Source organism: Pecten maximus, chromosome 16 (assembly GCF_902652985.1).
Source record: "Pecten maximus chromosome 16, xPecMax1.1, whole genome shotgun sequence".
Taxonomy (NCBI): Eukaryota; Metazoa; Mollusca; class Bivalvia; order Pectinida; family Pectinidae; genus Pecten; species Pecten maximus.
In genome coordinates, this window is record NC_047030.1 from 35,302,240 (window position 1) to 35,326,733 (window position 24,494).

At 37.1% G+C, this 24,494-nt stretch overlaps 2 protein-coding genes across 3 annotated transcripts in view; both read left to right on the forward strand.

The window, feature by feature from the left end:
- Positions 1–203: 203 nt before the first annotated feature.
- On the forward strand, positions 204–20,489 carry LOC117344805. The gene is made up of 6 exons (XM_033907631.1): positions 204–2,303; positions 14,998–15,133; positions 15,325–15,508; positions 17,433–17,511; positions 19,144–19,344; positions 20,469–20,489. Exons 1-6 carry the CDS (start codon positions 1,410–1,412, stop codon positions 20,487–20,489), a joined length of 1,515 nt encoding a protein of 504 aa, XP_033763522.1. The 5' UTR covers positions 204–1,409.
- LOC117345301 (pleckstrin homology domain-containing family G member 5-like) overlaps positions 18,760–24,494 on the forward strand; it is a 91,984-nt gene continuing 86,249 nt past the window's right edge. The window contains exons 1-3 of one of the 2 annotated variants that reach the window (XM_033908358.1): positions 18,760–19,320; positions 21,440–21,531; positions 23,023–23,159. In XM_033908358.1, coding sequence (XP_033764249.1) covers positions 21,494–21,531; positions 23,023–23,159 — 175 coding nt within the window. In that variant the 5' untranslated portion in view covers positions 18,760–19,320; positions 21,440–21,493. The remainder of the gene's footprint in view (positions 19,321–21,439; positions 21,532–23,022; positions 23,160–24,494) is intronic. The other variant, XM_033908362.1, reaches the window with a different exon arrangement.

Consider the following 24,494-nt stretch of genomic DNA (forward strand, 5'->3'; position numbering starts at 1 on the left):
CTCAAACACAGACTTACCGGCCGGAAAAACACTAAACCTGCCGATAATCATAGATCTTATAAAATCGTGCAACAAGCTAGCTTTTTCCTGTCTTTTGTCTGACAGGCGCAACAAGGCCAGACGCTGTAATCCACACCTTGTTTCACATTTGAAAGCTTTCAACAACGCGTGAAAAGTTCTTTTAAAAGGTGTACTTTACTATGTAATAGCTTGAAGCTGATATTTCCAGCTAGAGTTTTGGGTATGGTCTAAAGTTGTGAGTTCAGTTGCATGAATTTGAAAGCAATATTTAAAAAAAAGACCTTGGTGCATTGAATTGAAGGCCATAGTTTGTTAAAAACAGGAGTCATATTTAACAAAAAACCTACAGGATGGAATAAGTTACTGTTTACGGTATACAGACAGGTAGAGTAGTTATACAAATTGATTTTGACAGTAAACAGAGTCTGATTATAACACTTCAGAATCGGTGGTGTACAGGAATCAAGTTTCACATCCATATTCCAAATATACAGGAGTTTAACTATGAACTGAAAAGCTGTTTTAATATTGATCCAATGCCAGACGGTCAGTTGTTGACACAGGGATCTGCTTGTAATTTGTTGGTGTCCAAAAGTCAACAAATACATGAGTTTGGATAATTGCGACTGGAAGTAATAACCGACCATTTTCGGCCTTACGGCAGGTCGACAAATCGACAGGTCGGATATACAAACAAAACCATTTGGATGAGAAGCGAAGTAATAAATGACCATTTTTAACCTGGACTTGAGGTCAACAGGGATTTAAAGAGCCTGTCACACAATTGTTGAAAACTGTCAATCAACCACTGTGTACATATACTGGTAAAGCAGTCTGCCAATATGGAAATTCAACAAGAATAAAAACACTGTTCAGGTTCCTTATGGAAACTGAAACATTTGTAGCAGCTGATCTCGAGCCATTCATGATGACAATTTTGTGTACCTGGATTTATCTTTACATTGTGTTTATAGATATGATTTGATGGGTGACGCGTGACACCAGTGGTAGGCGTTTTATTTAGAACGGCGTCTGTTACTCGTCTACGTACTCGGAAACGCTGTTTGATCCTGATACTGAGCATATTTAGTCTGGTATCTGTCACGTGAATTTGTATGGAGTTTTATAAATGGGCAGAGAAGCGTGGCTGTTTCTCCCCAAGTTCAATTACACAACTATGGCCACATAGGTATTTCAAGGAAACATCGTACTAGTTTAACATAAAGGAACTTCTATCAAGATCTATGTTTATTTGGAATATCTTCGTAATAAAAATATGAAAAAAGTTTAATAAGTGTATAGTGATATATTAACTTCCTAGATGGCCACAGAGGAATCCGCCATCACGGTATCACCAATGCTGTGAATCTTGACTTTTAACTGTCAAGATGCCGAAGAAAACAAAGAAGGCCAAAATATTGGCAAAACAATTGACTCGTCAGACATCGACTCCAATTATGTCGGTGTTTAACAGGAAGTCGTCCAAGGGAAGCTTTCCTCACCATCCACACTCTGCGTCGGAGATTTTCGGAATGGACTCGGAAGGTGATGTTGAGAGAGTGCCGAGTCCTCCTAGTGGAGGAAGCCGGCCGACCTCACCCATCAATATGATTATACCGTTATTGGAGTACGGATTCTCCTGGCCAAGGAGAAAGAGTCCCTTTTCTAAATCTTCAAGCAAAACAAAACCTGCGGCCGAAATAGCATCCCCGGATAGCGGATGTCCGGCTTCTCCGGAAAACGTATTGTACTCCGAAAACCCGTTAGAGAATGGGAGTTGTATAAATTTTACACCTCGTTCTCCGGATTGTTCGTCTCCGTCCAGTGATAAAGAAAATACATTACCAGATATTGATGCCGTCATTGCTTCGCTGGATGACGTAATTGACGAGGAAGACAGTGGCGATGATATTTCTACTTTAGGAAATTTAACCAAAACTAAAAGTTTATCGGATACAACGCTTTCCACACCTGAAAAGAAAAAAGATTGTTTTAAAGAGTCCGAACAAGACTTCTCTGATGAAAACGAGAAAAGGGATGTTTTGAATGAATTATCACCGATCAATGGAATTATCAAAGAAGGGAGGGGCAGTAACTCTAAACGAGTGAGGTTCTCTCTCGATCATTCCCCTTTGAGGAAGGCGAAAAGTTTGGACTTCATTAAAAGCATGGTTGTCAGGGAGCCATGTTTGTGGGATGTAACTGTGAAAATGATCGATATTCGGCCAGCTGATGGTGATAAAGAGTCTGAGTGTACAGAGTTGGATTCATTCAATATTCAGGTAAGGTCTTCAACCTGGGTTATAATATAAAGTGGGGAGCTATAGTATATACAGGAATTTCTCACCATCATCAAATCTTCAATACGATTGTCTGTGGTCCGTTTGGATTGTCTGTTATCATTATAGTTTGTCCGTGGTCCGTCTAGATTGTCTGTGGTCCGTCTGGATTATCTGTGGTCCACCAGGATTGTCCGTGGTCCGTCTGGATTGTCCATGGTCCATCAGGATTGTCCATGGTCTGTCTTGATTGTTCATGGTCCGTCTGGATTGTCCATGGTCCGTCTGGATTGTCCGTGGTCCGTCTAGATTGTCCATGGTCCGTCTGGATTATCTGTGGTCCATCTTGATTGTCTGTGGTCCACCAGGATTGTCCGTGGTCCGTCTGGATTGTCCATGGTCCATCAGGATTGTCCATGGTCCGTCTGGATTGTCCATGGTCCGTCTGGATTGTCCGTGGTCCGTCTAGATTGTCTGGTCGGTCAGGTTTGTCTGTTGTCCGTCTGGATTATCAGTGGTTCGTCTGGATTGTCCATGATCCGTTTGGATTGTCCGTGGTCCGTCTTGATTGTCTGTGGTCCATCTAGATTGTCCGTGGTCTGTCTGGATTGTCTGTGGTCCATCTGGATTGTCCATGGTCCGTCTGTATTGTCAGTGGTCCATCAGGATTGTCTGTGGTCCATCTGGATTGTCTGTGGTCCGTCTGGATTGTCCGTGGTCCGTCTGGATTGTCCGTGGTCTGTCTAGATTGTCCGTGGTCCGTCTGGATTATCTGTGGTCCATCTTGATTGTCTGTGGTCCACCAGGATTGTCCGTGGTCCGTCTGGATTGTCCATGGTCCATCTGGATTGTCCATGGTCTGTCTGGATTGTTCATGGTCCGTTTGGATTGTCCGTGGTCCGTCTTGATTGTCTGTGGTCCATCTGGATTGTCCGTGGTCTGTCTGGATTGTCTGTGGTCCATCTGGATTGTCCATGGTCCGTCTGGATTGTCAGTGGTCCATCAGGATTGTCTGTGGTCCATCTGGATTTTAGGTCCCTGGTCCGTCTAGATTGTCTGTGGTCCGTCTGGATTATCTGTGGTCCACCAGGATTGTCCGTGGTCCGTCTGGATTGTCCATGGTCCATCAGGATTGTCCATGGTCTGTCTGGATTGTTCATGGTCCGTCTGGATTGTCCATGGTCCGTCTGGATTGTCCGTGGTCTGTCTAGATTGTCCGTGGTCCGTCTGGATTATCTGTGGTCCATCTTGATTGTCTGTGGTCCACCAGGATTGTCCGTGGTCCGTCTGGATTGTCCATGGTCCATCAGGATTGTCCATGGTCCGTCTGGATTGTCCATGGTCCGTCTGGATTGTCCATGGTCCGTCTGGATTGTCCGTGGTCCGTCTAGATTGTCTGGTCGGTCAGGTTTGTCTGTTGTCCGTCTGGATTATCAGTGGTTCGTCTGGATTGTCCATGATCCGTTTGGATTGTCCGTGGTCCGTCTTGATTGTCTGTGGTCCATCTAGATTGTCCGTGGTCTGTCTGGATTGTCTGTGGTCCATCTGGATTGTCCATGGTCCGTCTGTATTGTCAGTGGTCCATCAGGATTGTCTGTGGTCCATCTGGATTGTCTGTGGTCCGTCTGGATTGTCCGTGGTCCGTCTGGATTGTCCGTGGTCTGTCTAGATTGTCCGTGGTCCGTCTGGATTATCTGTGGTCCATCTTGATTGTCTGTGGTCCACCAGGATTGTCCGTGGTCCGTCTGGATTGTCCATGGTCCATCAGGATTGTCCATGGTCTGTCTGGATTGTTCATGGTCCGTTTGGATTGTCCGTGGTCCGTCTTGATTGTCTGTGGTCCATCTGGATTGTCCGTGGTCTGTCTGGATTGTCTGTGGTCCATCTGGATTGTCCATGGTCCGTCTGGATTGTCAGTGGTCCATCAGGATTGTCTGTGGTCCATCTGGATTGTCTGTGGTCCGTCTGGATTGTCCGTGGTCCGTCTGGATTGTCCGTGGTCCGTCTGGATTGTCCGTGGTCCGTCTAGATTGTCCGTGGTCCGTCTAGATTGTCCATGGTCCGTCTTGATTGTCTGTGGTCCATCTGGATTGTCAGTGGTCCATCTGGATTGTCTGTGGTCAATCTGAATTGTCCATGGTCCATCTGGATTGTCTGTAAAAATGTCCTGTTTAATTCCTTATCCACAGCCTTTTGTTAAACTTGCATTGTTTACAACTTTACAATAGTCCTCTGAAAACCAATTTATATTTGAGTTGGCTCGGATATGTTTAGTTGTGATACGGACCATCGAAAGAAATATCCATTATGTCTATATTTTCCGTTTTATTTTTTAAGTATTTTTACATCGTAAAGCTTCCTTTGTTCACCTGTAAACATGCTGAAGTTATGTCATTTTAATTTTGTTTGAAAATCATATCTGTATGACAGTTTTACAGCTTTAAAATATTTGTATCCGTTTAAAATGTATGTCATCCACATGCGTAACCATCACATCAATGAATGTTTTACAAATTGTGTTGTTGGACTGAGAAGTATTCAATCCTGCAGCTGTATCTGTTGGTGCGGTGATGTGTACTCTGGAGTAATACACAGTGTACTCAAGTACAGTTTGTCTCTCATCCACATAAACAAATACTTGTAAAGAAAACCCTGACTCCATAATAAGCTGTCACTCACAAATAAGCTCTTACTCACAAATAAACCCGAACTCACAAAAAAGCTGTTTTTCACAAATATACCATCAGTAAAAAAAAAGCTCTCATTCACAAAAAGCTGTCAATCAATATAACCCCTCACCCACAAATAACCCCTCACTCACAAATAACCCACAAATAACCCCTCACCCACAAATAACTCCTCACCCAGAAATAACCCCTCACTCACAAATAATCCCTCACTCACAAATAACTCCTCACCCAGAAATAACCCCTCACTCACAAATAACCCCTCACTCACAAATAACCCCTCACCCACAAATAACCCCTCACTCACAAATAAGCCAACATTCCCAAACATTCTGCATAAGCCCCCTGCAATATGTTAGTTGCAGACAAGACTGATAAGGGTACCTGCAAGTAAGCCTGCTCTCTGAAATTAGTCCTCTGCTCCAAAATAAGCCCCCCTGCAGTATGTTGACAATATCAGAAACTCGAAAATAACTTATAAGGATTCCAGTGAAGAGCCCACTTTCCAACTTAACCTTATTTAAGTGACTATCAGACAGGGTATATATGGTTATTGATATGGAAAAATCAATTTTATCTAGATTAAAAAAGTAGCTCAGAGACTGGGAAGCTGGTCGTCTACTTTTCATTTAAGGGTATATGTTACCAAAGCTTAAGTGTAAAACTCTTTAGAAATGGAGGTAAAATTTTCGAAGTGGCATTTGTCATTAAGGTTAAAATTTATGAATAAGACTTCAAGCTAATTTGATTATTCTAATTAAAAATATAATGCAGAAGGTAGCATTATCACTTTAAAAGTTTGTGGCTTAATCCATATCCTTTCTCTGTGAAGGAGCAAATACATAAATTTAAAGTATGGACTCCGAGAGCATGACCTTATCTGATGACAATGATAGTGTTTGTTAACAGTCTTACTGAGGTGTAGTAGACTTGGGTGGGCTTATTGTCAAACATACATATAATTCGTTGTCAGTACTCTCATAAGCATGTGTGCATATTAGCGTTGATGTTGGTGGATATATTTCGTCAATGCATCATACCTCGGACACCTGGTGTATTCACAGCGCAGATATAGTGTATCGTCACCTTCGCACCCCTGGGACGTATCCAATGACTTACGTCCACTGCGGTACAAACTTCATACAAAGTAAAACTGACAGATACTAGTATATTGTCTATAGAAATGATATCATATTCTAGATTTGTGGTATATTCAGTGGTGAAGCGGATGTAAAAAAAAATTTCTTCAAAGAAAAAAATGGAATCAGCAGAACAAAACAGAGAAGACTTGGTTATCGAGCGGTTAAACTAGATTTGGTACCGTATTTATCCTGTAATAAGTCCAGGGGATAAACATGAACTCGTAGTAGAGGGCGGGTTTATTGCAGGACAAAGAAATTGTATTTGTGAATTTTATTTATGAGCTGCAGTAGACATAGGGTTGGTTGATAACCAGACATGGGTTTATTACCAGACATGGGCTTATTACCAGACATGGGTTTATTACCAGACATGGAGTTATTACCAGACATGGGCTTATTACCAGACATGGGCTTATGACCAGACATGGGCTTATTACCAGACATGGGCTTATTACCAGACATGGGGTTATTACCAGACATGGGCTTATTACCAGACATGGGCTTATGACCAGACATGGGCTTATGACCAGACATTGGCTTATTACCAGACATGGGCTTATTACCAGACATGGGCTTATTACCAGACATGGGCTTATTACCAGAAAAAATGTTTTGTATATTTTGATAATATTTATCACTTGGTTATCTACTTTAGTCTACTATTTGCCATCGTTTCTCAACAGAAATGATTTTAATGCCCAATTATTTGTCTCAGACGGCGGAGAACTCCTGCCTGACATTTTGGGTTTCAACCCTATAGTAATCCTTTCTTTGATGTCTGCCTGTAATCAGGTCAATGAAACAGGTTCCTGAGACCTGACAGGTGTTGTGAACATCTGTATGGTCATCGGATGGAAAATATTGCTCTTTAAGATATGCTACCATTCCCTAACAGCATACACTGTTACTCACGAAAATACAGAAAATGGCACCAATGACGTGGAGACATATCTAAACACTAACAGATTGTAAAGTTAATAAGATACTTGTGATAATGAGTGTTTATTAAAAACAGAACACTTTATACAAATGTTTCAGCTCAATTGAATTTCCTCGTGGTGCTATTAATTACTTTTATACTTTAAATTTTAACAATAAAGTTCTACCTTAAATTTTAATGATTAATTTCTACTTTAAATTTGTACGATAATGTTAGAGGCAGTTTGTGGTATCATGTATAAAAATTTATAACGACCTATTCTTATTTTGAATTGGTTGTGATTACTCATTATCAGAGGTGTAGCATCTAAAGAAGGAACGGTGGGATATCAAACGAATGTATCACTTCATTTTAACAATCTGTTAATATCTTTGGGATGTTTTTTCAACCACAGATTTGATACAGCATGATAGTTAATTATGCTGCATTAACTACAAAACAGCAATATTTCTTCAAAATCAGGATTATAATTATATAGTTGATTTTTTTTATTTACCCTTCAGCAGGGGAAAATTAAACAACCTGTTTTAATTGTGAAATAGGACAAAATATATTACTTTTTTGATAATTGTGACAATTCTTTCTACAAATTATGTCTTTCGTTAAAAAAATCAGTTAAGTATATTTTGATTGATTTAATTAATTAAATTATAATTGCTATTTAATCAATTAGTTGATATTTTAATTGATGTGTATTAAATTATGACTGATGTTAATAAATTAATTGATATTTTCATTTATGTGAATTAAATTATAGCTGATGTTAATCAATTGATATTTTAATTGATGGGTATTTAAGATTTTAACCGCTATTTTAATCAATTAATTTTTGATATTTTAATTGATGGGTATTAAATTATAACTGCTATTTATCAATTAATTGAAAATTTAGATGGACACCAATTTATATTAATCTTCAATCAAGCCAAAAATAATATAAAATTAGGATGAAAATTTGTACTTTTCTTTGCAATTCGTGGCAAGTACAAGTTGATATCATACTATGTGATGGTTGTTTAATTCTCCGTCCACACGCATTTCCTGAAATGTAATATCGTTTAGTCAGAATCAGAAAATTTGAAATAAGATATTTTCTTTGATGTGGTTTGAAATAGATATAAACTTGTTTGATCTGTCGAGAAATATTTGCCCGATGATAAAATGCATTGACATGAATATTTGTGAGGACTTGTATAGGTGTGGTTTTAAGGATCGTATGTCATTTCTCGAGTGATCATTAACTCAATACTCTGATTTAAAGTAAGTTGTAGTAGATTTGTTAGAAAGAGAGGTAATTTTACGCTCCTGGATAAAATATTTCTGTATAAAAATAAACACTGGGCCCTTAATGGTGCTTTGGAGTTTCCTGGTTACCTGTAAAAACCTTGAATAAACAGGGGCCATAACTCTGAAGGTGTTCAAGGTGTGACCTTGATTTGACCCTTATTTAAGGTCATGTTTCCAGTAGGGGTCACATAAGGACCCATGGCTTTAAAAATAATGAACTAAAGCTGAAGCAGAAGAGAAATTAATTCTCTCTGGTTGAGGCGGAAGGATAATTGGGCTGGTATTTTATCAGTGTTAGATAACAACAGATATTGAAATAGGCATAGACAAAATAAACCTAGTACTTGTTTGTTTTTGTTTAACGTCCTATTAACAGCCTGGGTCATTTAAGGATGTGCCAGGTTTTGGAGGTGGAGGAAAGCCGGAGTATCCGTAGAAAAACCACCGGCCTATGGTCAATACCAGACATTGCTCCACGTAGGTTTCGAACTCGCAACCCAGAGGTGGATGGCTAGTGATAAAATGTCGGGACACCTTAACCACTCGGCCACTGCGGCCCCTAACCTAGGATTTGAAATTTCCCTGTTTAAAGAAAATATTTAGTCTAAAAATTCTAATTTAACTAACAAAATTTTTTAAATATTGACTTTTATTAACCCTGGAAAATTTATTTTTGAAATAATTTTTTAATTGATTATAATGTACTTTGATGGTTGAAAATTTTCTTTGATATAAAAAGCCTCCAAATGCTATTCATCATCCTACAATATTTTATATGCACAACCTACTTTTAAGTTTCCCTGTCAGGCCTCTGGGATAATTAAATCTTAAAAGCCTGTACATTTAGTTTCAAATGTTCATCAATGTTAGAATCTGTATGGCATTTTTTTTTTAAATTGATAAATGAATAAATAGATGATAAATGAAAAAATAGAAAAAAAATGAAATGAAGCCCTGGCAGAAATTGAGAAGGTTTCTAATTTCTAAAGCGTAAGATTTTAATAAGTTATGTCATCGTTGCTAAGCAACAGTGTAAAGAAAATCGACCATAAAGTATACTGTGTATTGTCTAATCATAAATGGACCGGAGTCGGTAAAAAATGATTTAAACGTAAATTTCTGATGTTCTGGTGAAAATAAAGGCCTAGGTTTATTTGACTAGGGTGATTTTGGCATGTTACAGCTAGAAACGGTTCCACGCCCGGAGTTTTACCCGATACGGGTTACTTTAGTACACTCATTCAAATATTGTCCATCAAAATTCACACCTGAGTGGCGCTATTGTACTAAAATACCCTGTCAGCCACAGTATAGAAATGTAAACAAAACAAGGATATTTACTGTATACAACAAACTTCATCATTAGTGTGGGAAACGGAATAAGAAAAACAACAAATTGCGATCTTCTGATAAGCGTATATTTAAAACAGCAATTTTTGAAAAAAAAATATTGTAAGTATAGACCCAATGACAAACCAGTAGCTGCCATGCCAAAATTAAAACATTTTGTAGGAGTATGAATGTATATTTATTAGGTCATCTGCCCGGAATCTTTCCACATTGCAAATTTCTTCTCAAGTTTTACCAGTGTGATTCAGCTCTAACTTACCTGAAATGATCCTGAGATGGTCCTGACCAAGTGTTGTTATATTTCTGGTCGGTCCCAAAATCCAAGATGGCCAACAGTGCTATTATACTTGCTACTGAGTATGTATACTACAATATTACAAGGGTCTTTAGAGTCAGATGACCGTTAAGGCCCATGGGCCTCTTGTTTAAATTAAAAGATCAGGTTTCCAGACAAATTCATAATAATGATAGATGAAGTTTTTATAGCTTAGGGCAATCAGGATTTTCATTATCATCTCCAGAAAAATCGAAGGAGAAACTTGTGCTTGTTTATATTGGAAATTCTGAAGGATGGATTGGATTTGACATTGATGAAAAATTTGATGATTTTAAGATTTTAAGCTATCTTTATAATTAGAATATCAAAATATAGATATCACCATGATTTTATAATAATATATAGTATTTCATTGTGATTACACTAGATTTCGCGGACCCCGTGATTTTATAATAATATATAGTATTCCATTGTGATTACACTATATTTCGCGGACCCCGTGATTTTATAATAATATACAGTATTTCATTGTGATTACACTATATTTCGCGGACCCCGTGATTTTATAATAATATATAGTATTTCATTGTGATTACACTATATTTCGCGGACCCGTGATTTTATAATAATATATAGTATTTCAGTATGGTTACACTATAATTCGCGAACCCTGTGATTTTATAATAATATATAGTATTTCAGTATGATTACACTATAATTCGTGGACTCCGTGATTTTATATATTGGGAAACTGTAAAATCCAAAAAACAAATAAGCAACTTGGTTTCTCATGAAAATTCCACTTATGCACTAACTGTATATGTTTATGTATTGTAAACACGCTCGACTAGGTATGAATTATTCATTCAGTCCATATAGAATGCTGATTTCATTCATGAGTATATCTTATGATCGGAACATTAAATTCAAATCATTATGTCATACAGAATTATTGAAGTGTGTTGATGTCAGATAGCAGTATGGAATTTATGTCAACAAAACAATTTATAAAGACCATGAATATTAATTCAATAATGTGCAAAAGTTTTATCAACCATTGAAAATGATGTTAATTTTATCATTAATATGATAACTTTAATGATGTGAATAACCAGTTTTATCACTCATTAAGACTGACGTTAATTTAACGATTAATTTGATGACTTCATTATGTTCAATAGGTTTATAATAATCAAAAAATGATTTTACCATTAATTAGTTTATGATCAATTAAACATTAATTTTACCATTAATTCGATAACCATTTAATATGTTCAATATGTTTATAGATAATTGGAAATTAATTTTACCATTAATTATTTGACCATTTATGTTCAGTAGGTTTATAAATAATTAAAAACTGATTTTACCATTAATTTTATGACCATTAATGTTCAATAAGTTTATAAATAATTGAAAACTGATTTTATCATTAATTAGATGACCATTTAATATGCTCAATAAGTCTATAAATAGTTAAAAATTGATTTTACCATTAATTATATGACATTTATGTTCAGTAGGTTTATAATCAATTAAAAAAAAAATTGTCATTAATTAGTTGACTTTAACAGTTCTATCATCCTTTAGAGTGACATTTATATTTGGCCATCAATTAGATGATACCAATCAGGTTATTAATTGTTTTTCATCAGTTTCACTGATTTATACACTAACGATGTCTACATAATTTTCCCACTTAACATATATATGACATTATTGTTATGAAATAGACGTACAGAAACTGCATTCCATTCTGAATGTACCAGGAAATTTATGATGATATATGGTGAGATCTTGTACTTGGTATTTTGCATTGCGACCTTCTGTAGACAGAATTTTATCTTTTGTCTGGCGTTTTGAGAGAGATTGTCTGAATGTCTTTTTATGAATTATTTTTGTTCAACTTACAACAAAAGCAGAGACACCAGTGTGAACAGGATTGCTCTGTCACAATCTACCATATTTACCCTACAATTAATAAATCTGGAGAATATTAAGAACTGATGCAGTGTAATCAAAATGTAATTAATCGATTTTTTATGGCCCTGCCTTGATGTGATCAAAGACATGCACTGTCACTCTACGTCCTTGTGTCTGTCTGTCTGTCTCAGAGATAGGTGAAGACGTTTTGTAGAGTTTGTCATTCATTAACAATGATTGGATGCATGTTTGGCTCCACTTCCCGTCAATTTAAAGAGCATGCAATAGCTTCACAAATATTCCATTGTATCAAAAATGATTTTTGAAGATAGAGAAATTTTAATAATTTCTTTGTGCCCCTCAAACCACACAGATGTCAGTCATCAGGGAAGAAGGGATATAATAATGTTGGGTGTATTATTAGGTAGATTACGGTATTATACACAGTACGGTAACACTTCACACTGACAGTCTATATAAGTATGATATATATATATATAATGTTGGGTGTATTATTAGGTAGAATACGGTATTATACACAGTACGGTAACACTTCACACTGACAGTCTATATAAGTATGATATATATATATAATGTTGGGTGTATTATTTGGTAGAATACAGTATTATACACAGTACGGTAATGCTTCACACTGACAGTCTATATAAGTATGATATATATATATAATGTTGGGTGTATTATTAGGTAGAATACGGTATTATACACAGTACGGTAACACTTCACACTGACAGTCTATATAAGTATGATATATATATATAATGTTGGGTGTATTATTAGGTAGAATACGGTATTATACACAGTACGGTAACACTTCACACTGACAGTCTATATAGGTATTATACACAGTACGGTAACACTTCACACTGACAGTCTATATAAGTATGATATATATATATAATGTTGGGTGTATTATTAGGTAGAATACGGTATTATACACAGTACGGTAACACTTCACACTGACAGTCTATATAAGTATGATATATATATAATGTTGGGTGTATTATTAGGTAGAATACGGTATTATACACAGTACGGTAACACTTCACACTTACTGACAGTCTATAAGTATGATATATATATTGTGTTGGGTGTATTATTAGGTAGAATACGGTATTATACACAGTACGGTAACACTTCACACTTACTGACTGTCTATATCAGTATGATATACAGTCAAACTTCGATGTTTCGAAGTTCAAGGGACTAACAGAAAAACTTCGAAACAGCGGGACTTCGAATTATTCATGGTTGACAATAGATCGATGTTTTCTTGATAATGACCATATATGTTAACGTTACATGTCCTCAGTGTCTTCCTGTTGATCGTCACCTGACAGGCTCACATCGAAAAGTTTAGTTAATTTATACCTCAAACACAACAAAATAAAAATTCTTTTCATTAATTATACCTAAGCATTTTATTAATTAAACAAAATATGTATCGGTTACAAAACACTTATATCGCGTTTAACAGATAAAGCAAAAGAAGTACAATGCACACTTACGTAAGTCGTTAGGCTTTTCTGCTAAAGACACGTGCGTTTACGTTATGTGCATATAAAATACGGAATGCCGATCAGTTGGAGAATGCATGATCGAATGACAAATAATCGATTTACTTGGATAGTTATGTATAAGTTTGAAACGTGACACTTTGAATATGAGTGAAGCCATCGCTATTTGTTTGTGTTTAAAATTGGTCCGATTGTTTTACAGTTCCGCAAAATTTACTCACCGACCGCTGATTTCAATGGCGGCGAAGATTATCAGAGACGACTACCGAAATGTTTTACCGGAGTGATTAAATGTCATGGCTTCTAAATACACCTTTTATCTATCAATTTGGTCTGATTATTAATTAACCCCATGACCGGGAGTGACAACACACGCTATCGTTATCCCTATTGTCAGTCAGGGCATTTGGGGAAGAGGTGTGAAATATTGCCGCAGGGGTCACGACAAACACCTGTCCAGTGGTCAGTACAGGTAAATCTTTTGTTCGAATCATGAGATGTCAATTACCTATAATATTATAGCTAACGGGTCATGAAAAAAGTTCGATACATCGAAAACTTCGATTTATAAAAATTCGAATCATACATAGTTTCGTTAGTAGTGTTATATAGTGAGAAAATTCGGGACCAAGCAAAAAGTTTGATACAGCGAGAAATTCGAATCAACGAAGTTCGAATCATCGAGGTTTGACTGTATATATAATGTTGGGTGTATTATTAGGTAGATTACGGTATTATACATAGTATGGTAACACTTCACACTGACAGTATATATAAGTATGATATATATATATAATGTTGAGTGTATTATTAGGTAGATTACAGTATTGACTGTCTATATAAGTATGATATATATATATATATATATAATGTTGTGTGTATTATTAGGTAGAATACGGTATTATACACAGTACGGTAACGCTTCACACTGACAGTCTATATAAGTATGATATATATATAATGCTGATAGATCACGTTATATGATGACTGGTAAATGACTTTACCTGATATAAATGTATCCATATAATCTATGCCTTCCATCAATGTCTCCAACTCAGGGCAATTTCATAGTAAAATCATCTTGACATTTCATTAAGATATTTGGCCTTACAGTCCTCTATATAGGTAATATGTCGAGACCTCATCTTCCTTCTTCAGCTTTCATTGATTAATAGCCAAACCCTCTATGACTTTATCTGAATATTTTACCTTGACCCTGACCTTCCTATATGACCTTGTCACAGTGTTTGACCTTGACCTATAACAGCCCTTCTTTATTATCCTATCCTAGTATTTGACCTTTGTCTATTCTCAGACACTTCTATATGACCTTGTCAATGTTTGACCTTGACCTATACTCTGACCCTCCTATATGACCTTGGTTAAGTTTTTAACCTTCACCTTTAACTTAATGTTTTTACCCTTTCCCAGAGTCTTTTACCTTGACCTATAAGTTATCCCTTTATTTCTTGGTCAAGTAGTTGACCTTGATCCATATTTAGACCCTGCTATATGACCTTGGCTCAGTGTTTGACCTTGACCTTCTGTATTTACAGGTATGCCACCATCCACAGTGTACAGAATCCAATGGTAACCAGCCCCTTTTGCTGTGTAAGGAATGTGATCGCACCATTCACGGGAATTACCAGTTCAGCGGCCATCTTGTCCTAGATGCCCCAAAGAAAAAGCCAGGTGAGTAAAAGTCAATAATCCAATCACCTTGTATGATGAAGATAGAGAAATCACGACAAAGCCTCATGTTGAATTTTAGAAAAAAATCTGTTTGTATTCTGGTGAAGGAAAATTTTTTCAGTAATAAAATGTTAATTAATATTTCATATTCAATATGATGATTTTGATATGTGATTGACTGTATTGGATAGGTCTTGGTGTCATGCCGCGTGGGATTTCGGCTCCCACTCTCCCTCACTACGATGGTAACCATAGCGACTCGGAAGCGACAGACTGTCATCCCACTGAGGAGGAGGAGGGAGAGGAAGAAGAGGATACGGCCAACGTCCCGGAGGACGGAGATGCCGTGGATGGCATTTACATGAAAAAACAAGAGTAAGAGTCATAGTTACCCCCCTTTCGAGGGGCCGCGATAGCTCAGTCAGTTAGAGCCCCGGCCACGTAACCTCAGGTGGAGATCCGAGAAGTGCATGGTTTGACACTCTTAACCCGTGTTGGTTTATGTTTCTCCGAAAGCTGAGAAACAGGCCCCCGGTCTGTGTTGTCATAGTTGTGTCCTTTGGCAAGATACTTTATCCTTTGCTCTGGATGGCATGCGACCGGCCTCCTGTAAGTTATTCAGTGAGGTAGTCACCAACTACTACAGGGAGACCCACCTCCAAATGACTGTGGCTGTTCACAGGGCTATAAACTTCAGCTGATATGGGCTGGAATAGGGAAGCATAGTTATATCTGGGGGTGGGAGATAGGGAAAATATCTTACTGGTGGGGGTGGGGAAATATCTACTGGTGGGGTGGGGAAATATCTACTGGTAGGGGTGGGGAAATATCTACTGGTAGGGGTGGGGAAATATCTACTGGTAGGGGTGGGGAAATGTCTACTGGTAGGGGTGGGAAAATATCTGTTGGTGGGGGTGGGGAAATATATATTGGTAGGGGTGGGGAAATATCTATTGGTGGGGATGGGGAAATATCTACTGGTAGGGGTGGGGAAATATCTACTGGTAGGGGTGGGGAAATATCTATTGGTGGGGGTGGGGAAATATCTATTGGTAGGGGTGGAGAAATATCTACAGGTAGGGGCGGGGAAATATCTACTGGTTGGGGTGGGGACATATCTATTGGTGGGGGTGGGGAAATATCTACTGGTAGGGGTGGGGAAATATCTACTGGTAGGGGTGGGGAAATGTCTACTGGTGGGGATGGGGAAATGTCTACTGGTATGGGTGGGGAAATATCTACAGGTGGGGGTGGGGAAATGTCTACTGGTGGGGGTGGGGAAATATCTACTGGTAGGGGTGGGGAAATATCTACTGGTTGGGGTGGGGAAATGTCTACTGGTATGGGTGGGGAAATATCTACAGGTGGGGGTGGGGAAATGTCTACTGGTGGGGGTGGGGAAATATCTACTGGTGGGGGTGGGGAAATATCTACTAGTAGGGGTGGGGAAATATCTACTGGTAGGGGTGGGGAAATATCTACTGGTTGGGGTGGGGAAATGTCTACTGGTATGGGTGGGGAAATATCTACTGGTGGGGGTGGGGAAATATCTACTGGTAGGGGTGGGGAAATATCTACTGGTAGGGGTGGGGAAATATATATTGGTAGGTTTGGGGAAATATCTACTAGTGGGGGTGGGGAAATATCTATTTTGCAGGAAGGTTATGTACACAACTGCAAAATATTAAATCATAAAATTAATTATTTGTATTTTTCTCAAATTTCAATCAGTTGTACTTGAGTGAAATGACAAACATGTATAAGGAACATCTATTAGTTACTCACACAGAATTGACAGGACTTCAAAATTTTGAGGGTGATCAATCTCATACTGAGAAATAGTAAGCCAAAGTATACTTTAACCCTTCAACCCCAAGAAACTATAGTGGACTCAGCCATTCATTCATCATTTGAAGTCCAATATGACCAGTAGGGGTGGAAGGGTTATTGCTGCTCTGAGCTAGGTATTTGTATTGTATACTGATGTTTTGCACCAACAAGTGATTTTCTTCAACATAATTTGAAAAATTTCAATTGTGCTAAATATTGTTTTTGATAGTAAAATTACCAGTACAGATCTTCGATGTTGATGCAGAAAATTTTCTACTGTATTAAATCAATATTTCATTAGAATGCAGAGTTCGGAAACTGTTACACTTTGGACTTTGATAACATAATAATCAATTCAATAAAATGTGTTTTAATTGCTAAATTAAATCATTATCTAGAAGTTTGTTTGATATGATTCATCTGTTTAAATTTAAAGTTACTAATCTAAAAATGTTTTAACTAATCTCAGGTTCGGGACGTTACCAACTGCAGCAGAGCTGAAGCTGAAACGAAAGAAAGCCATGAAACTAAAACGACGCCATACTGATGTAAGTGACTGCTCTATAGCATTAAAGGTTATGTAAGATGTGTTCTGTAAGCCGCAGGTTTTGTTTACAATGTAACTAATATCTGCTGGGAGGTTTTAATGACCAAACAGATCAAGTTATTGTAAATGACCACCCAATAACCACTGAATGTCCACCCATCCCTTGGAGGTGAAAATGTCCAACCATTTTTTGGAGGTCAAAATGTCCAACCATTCTTTGGAGGTCACCATCCATTCTTTGGAGGTGAAAATGTCCAACCATCCTTTGGAGGTCAAATGTCCAACCATTCTTTGGAGGTCACCATCCATCCTTTGGAGGTCACCACCCATTCTTTGGAGGTCACCACCCATTCTTTGGAGGTTCTGGGTTTCGCCATTTTTGGTATTTTCCCCTGATAAATGTGTGGATAATATGCAATGATAACTATTGTAGCTACTTGTACAGAGCATGTGTATATGAAGTATATTTAATGTATTAACAATATTATGGTCTTGATGAACAGAAGTGTTAACAAAGTTTAAGATTTCTGTTTGAAAAGCATGTTCCTGAACACGGAGGTATATGTGGTTTTCAAGTTATGTTTGGAATAAAGTTAATAAACATTTCATACATGTAAGACAAATTGTACTGACAACTTCAAAAAGCATGTTTTGGTACTTCAGTACCTCTTAAGCTTGTTTATATGGATTAAAATCACTAACTTATGTCAATTTTCAGAGATTTAATCTGAGAATTGGAGTTTGAAGTCTAATTAAAATACCTCTAATTAATTACTACTAAATGTCATTGTTGAAACATGAATTTCTCCGTACACCTGTAGACAACCCTGTGTTCATGTAGATATATAGTTTCCTCTAGGAGTCGTTTAATTTTATTTTGTTTTGCACTAGATCTTATATGTTTAGTCTATCCCAGGAGTTGCTTAAATCATCCCGCCGTTCAGTATATTGGAGAAGGTCGGAGGTTAAAATCATTTCATTATTCATGTTTATCACATAACTGGCCCATTCTGCCATGTCGTAATATTGTAATACACTTGTGAAATCTATTGTGATGTCATGATAAATATGTGACATCACATGATTATCTGGGTAGACGGAAACGTCCCATCCAAGCCAGATTTCGTCTGTCGTATATATAGAAATGAAAATTGAAAGTTTTTTGCTTATATTTTCATAATAGATTTTATATGATAAATAGAATCTTACACTTGTGGCTATGTCATATGAAATATATTATTGTCAAATTCTATCAAGACAAATTTATATTTAAGTGCCAGGATTAGATTTAAAAACTTACATTAACAACGAAATATTTTATCTTTTGAGTAAAAGGAATATGACATGTTAGACAAGCTTGACAAAACTAAATCTGGTGGAGAAGACAATTTGTGGTTACCTCCCTTTGATTGCAATGACTCCCAATATCTCTTATTTGGTGTTTCATATGTTTCTTAAATCCAAACTTATTCCTGTTGACTAATAATTCAAATTTAACTTTCTTCTTACATCATTTCAATTTCTGAATGTAGAAAATAAAATAATGGGATATCATTAAAATAGTGTAATGAAATAGTAAGATGATTGGAGAGATTCAGTTTGTTGTATATACATATACCTTTCTGGACTCTAGGATGGCCAGCTCGTCAGTAACGCGTCAGTTGACTCGGATGATTCGGAGGATAGTGGTGACCAGGGTCAAGGTCATTTTCCAGATAATATTGACCTAAAAACTAAACAATCCAGACGCAAATCTGAGGAACTTCAGTCTGGAAGTCACGTGACTTTCAACCGGCAATCGTCGTCCAAGGTGCTAAGCCAGAGAGTTGCCATAGTAACTATAGATATGGTGGTTGTCCTGCAGTTACCAGTATATATATATGTAGTGACATATTTATGCTGGAATATCTGTGTAGTTATGGTTATCGAAATTAGCTTGCACTGATGTACTGTCCTGCCAGTTTGTCTAGAAGTCAAGTTGATGTTTACTTACATCTTTGTCTTTGCATTCTTAACATTCACTCTGGTGATGGTTGCCTCGATTGTCTCCCTTTGTTCAACTTACAATATATTGTCTCACTTTTTATTGAAGTAACAGCAGATTATTTCTCCTTGTTGATCAGTCTCTTTAAATTGTCTCCCTTTGTTGAACTGATTAGATTATTTCTCTTTGCATATCAGTCTCTTTAAATTTTCTCCCTTTCTTGAACTGACTAGATCATCTCGCTGTATTGAATATTTAGATTGTCTCCCATCGTAGAACTGACTTAATTATCTCACCGTATTGAGTTTTCTGTAGATTGTCTCCCTTTGATAAATTTACTGTAGGTTATGTCCCTTCCTAATTTTAGATTATATCCCTTTATTGAACTGACTGAATATTCTCGCCCTTTGGTGAAATTACATATGATCTCCCTTTGGTGAATATACGAGTTATCTCCCTTTGGTGAATATACGGGTTATCTCCCTTTATTGAACTGACAGAACATTGTCTCCCTTTATTGAACTGACAGAATATTATCTCCCTTTAGTGAACTGACTGAATATTATCTCCCTTTATTGAACTGACTGAATATTATCTCCCCCTTGTAAAACTAACAGGTTATCTCCCTTTACTGAACTTAACAAAGTTAATCTCCTTTTTTTGACTTTGATGACCACTCTTTGCGGATTTTGTGAATCTTAATTGAAAAGTTTCCGATGATGTCTTGATAACGGTCAATGTGCTGAAAATGTAATAATACTGTGTACATCATTTATAACATAAAATACATTTACTCCTACAAGTATAACATTAATGTATAAAATTATAATCAGTCTCGATTATATCTACAGGGTGTTAATACTCAGTATGGTGTAACTTGTGGATTAATATCAGTCACTGTATTGATTTATTTTACAGATTACACCATTTAATTATCTGTATTTGTAACTTCTCTGTATTAACTTTATTTACAGGCACAAAATAAATATTCATGATCATTTTAATTTTTTTCAGGAAGGAAAAATAATACAATTTTGCAAGTTTTTGAAATTGACTGGATTTGTGTGACAATTAATGGCATAAAAATGTCACATATCATATTATTTGTATGTAAATAGAAAATCCTCCCTCTGGATTAAAATAAATTTTCCATGGAATTCCATCAGTCGATATATCTGTCAATCTTTCACCATGATTTTACGATATCTTTTATATCAATTTAGAAATCAGCTTAAAAGTCGGATAATATATATCTCTTTGAAGTCTAATTGTTGTTTAAAGAAAATGTCAAACAGGAAGTGCGTCATTCATTGCACTGGTTACACGAGATTGGTTCCTGAAATATCAGAGCTACTAAATGTTTGCTGTAGTATCGTGTTGCTTTCTTTGTTTAGAGTTACCTCCCTTCTATGTGTAGCACACTCGTAGTTTTAGCTGACACCAAACTGAAGCATGTTTGTTTTAATGGATTCCACCTGGAATAGATTAAAATTTCTCAAAATTTGTCAGAACCATTTGGTGACATTAATTTCTAAAGTGGTGCTTTAATTTCTGTGCAGTTTCCTCAAGTCCTAGATACAGCCTTTGATCTCTATTGCTTTGAGCTTCATCTTAAGATGAAAAATCTTAATCTGGGTTGAAAAAGCTTTAATTTAATTTCAATAATAATCAAGGTTAAACATGAACTGTGTAATGTCCTTTATTATAGCTCACAATTCTAGTTATAGTTTGATGTTTGAGAAATTCAGTTTTTGGTTGAAATAAGGCTTGACGTTTTCACACAGATTTAATTATGTTTATGCCAAGTCTGTGATTAAATTTTTTTATTTTATTTGCATATTGTCATTGTTGATTTGATATCTAACCCTTTTTAGTATACCGTGTTAAAAAGACAATAAACTATTTATAGAATTTATTTATATATTTACCTGCTTGTTGTCTACAGACTGTGGTCAATGAAGAGTACTTCACTGTGACGTTTGGCAAGAAGAACAAAGACATGGAGATTGTGGCAGCCATTAAAGGAATCAGTCTGAGGTCAGTTGTTAACAAGGTCAAAAGGTCAGGGTTGAAGGTCACTGGTCTTAAGGTCAAGTGTGAAGGTCACAGGTAAAAAAAAGGGGGGAGGGGGGTAATATCACAAGTCAAATGTACAGCAGTAAAAGTAACAGGCCAGAAGGTCAGGGATGAATGTCACAAGGTTGAGGATGAATGTCACAAGTCACAAGGTCGGTAATGAATGTCACAGGTCACAAGGTCCAGGATGAATGTCACATGTCACAATTTCAGGGATGAATGTCACAAGTCACAAGGTCGGTAATGAATGTCACAAGTCACAAGGCCGGTAATGAATGTCACAAGTCACAAGGTCGGGGATGAAAATCACAAGTCACAAGGTCAGGGATGAAAATCACTAGGTCGGTAATGAATGTCACATGTCACAAGGTCAGTAATGAATGTCACGCGTCACAAGGTCCAGGATGAATGTCACATGTCACAATTTCATGGATGAATGTCACAAGTCACAAGGCCGGTAATGAATGTCACAAGTCACAAGGTCAGGGATGAATGTCACAAGTCACAAGGTCAGGGATGAATGTCACAAGTCACAAGGTCAAGGATGAATGTCACATGTCACAAGGTCAGGGATGAATGTCACAAGTCACAAGGTCAAGGATGAATGTCACTGTTCTTATACAGTTTGGTTAAAATATCAGGTGTTCTAAAACAACGCGAATTTTACAATTTTTGATACTCTAAAAGTTTATCCAAGGCACAACATTTCCACATTACAAATAATTTGATTATACAATGAAGGAAATGTTGAGGCCAGGTTTTAGTATTTTGTTAGTGAAATCTGATTTTATTAGTGCTCCAGGGCATATATCTTAATTCCAGTAAATAAAAATCTCGAGTAACTAGTACAGATTTAATTAATACATGGAATTCTCAGCAGAAGAAGGAATTAAGACAGATATGGGGGTTAAGCAGTAGAACTTGATTGTCATAAAGAAGATATGATAGGTCAATGGCATGTCGAAAGGGATGGAGGCGTCATCGTAAAACTGCTTTACGATACGCCATGTCGAAAGATTAAGTGACAGGTGACATATGTAGACACTGGCTTTGGACACAACTGTATCAATTTTCATACAAGGCTTCAAGAAATTAATGAAAGGAAGGAGGAATGAGACTAACGGAAACTAGATCTGTGGTTTGTGATTTGATCCCCCTACTTGGAGCAGTTTGTGTTTCACAGAAAGCTATGATCGGGGGCTATCCTAACTATGTTGTTATGTCTGTGTCCTCTGGACACACTTGACACCAATGGTCTGAGTAGAGTTCAACAGACTCCTCATATATCATTGAGTGAGGTAGCCACCAGCTAGTACATGGAAACTCAAAATGACCCTTGCTATTAATTCAAAACAAAGAAGAAGTTGTTATTAAACAGTAATCTTATTTTATATATCCATTCCCCATGTATGATAAATGACTTAAGGTCTCTATACTTTTCTTGCTGTTTAGGTTGGCCTTGACCCCGATACTTGAACGTCGGGGCCTGGATATCAACTCCATCAATGTATTTGTTGAAGCCTCTAAGACACCCCTCCCAGTCGACTGTGAGTCTTTCCTGCTCGGAGGGAATACACTCAACATCAGAGGTAAGCCACATTACTGTCATAATTATTCTGTAATAAGCCCATGTCTGGTAATAAGCCCACACCCAGCAACAAGCCCACACCTGACAATAAGCCCACATCCATCACAACCCCACATCCGGCAACATGAAGTCCACATCGACAATAAGCCAACATGTGGTAATAACCACCCCACTTCCATCAATTAGCTCACACCCGGCAATTAAAGTCCACATCCGACAATAAGCCCATGCCTGGTAATAAGCCCACACCCGGCAACAAGCCCACACCTGGTAATAAGCCTACACCTGGAATAAGCCCACACCTGGTTATAAGCCCACACCTGATGATAAGCCCACACATTGCAATTAAAGTCCACATCTGGGAATAAGCCAAATCCTGGAAATAATCCCACACCCTGCAATAAGCCCCCTACATTGCAATAAGTCTACAGTGAAAATGCTTTTAAATGCTTTAAAAGTTTTTGCAATAATTAGGGCCCCGCATCAAAGATGCGGTGCCCTATAGTAATCAGTCTGTCCGTCTGTCCGTCCGTCCGTTTATTTCTTTTGCGCCAAATTATTGACAAGAGTTGGATGATTTCGGTGAAAATTGGTACATAGTGGTATTTAGGGAAGCCAAACACAATGGTACCACTTACGAAACCGTCTGTTGCCATGGTAACAAATGGAGGTTTCTGATTGGTTGAAATTATTGGGAATTTTCGAGTTGATTTTGGGAAAATATCAGGCTAAAACGCATTGAGAATGGGGTCGTTTGGTGCACCCAGTTATATAGGCAGGAAAAACACTGACAATAATTATTACATTTACCCTGAAGGGTCAGACACATAGCGGGGCCCTTTCTGACGTGTCAGTGTTCTAGTTTCACTCAGCAGTTCAAGTTGAAGTTACCAGTTAACCCCATGGGCTTATCTACAGAATGGAACAAATTAACTGAAAAGTCTTTTGTATATCGATTGGAAAAAAATAACGTGGATACACATTCCTGAGAAAATGTTGTAACCAATGGAAACATATCAATATATTTACTGATCTATTACCACATCACTGGACTCGAAATTTCATTTCATGCTGTAGTTGTAATTTTGATATGATTACCACCCTCATAACTCTGAAATTAGCACGAATAAAAAGTAGCATATTATAATAGGTAAGAGTCTGTGATATCAAGTTGTACATATCAGAAAAAGACTTTTTAATAAAAATCGCTGTCAAAAATGACATACTGACTCACATACTAGATGTTCTAGGCCATAACGAACCTGACCTCATTTAAGTATTAAAAGCCTGTTATATCGCTGACAAAATTGAAATCAAAGTTCTTTCATTTTACCTT

What these genes read in the sequence shown, in the direction of transcription:
- LOC117344805 (XM_033907631.1), top strand. Translation starts at nt 1,410, where the DNA reads ATGCCGAAGAAAACAAAGAAGGCCAAAATATTGGCAAAACAATTGACT. An exon ending in TGCCCCAAAGAAAAAGCCAG is followed by an intron (nt 15,134 to 15,324) that starts GTGAGTAAAAGT and finishes TGTATTGGATAG; the next exon opens with GTCTTGGTGTCATGCCGCGT. An exon ending in TAAAACGACGCCATACTGAT is followed by an intron (nt 17,512 to 19,143) that starts GTAAGTGACTGC and finishes TCTGGACTCTAG; the next exon opens with GATGGCCAGCTCGTCAGTAA.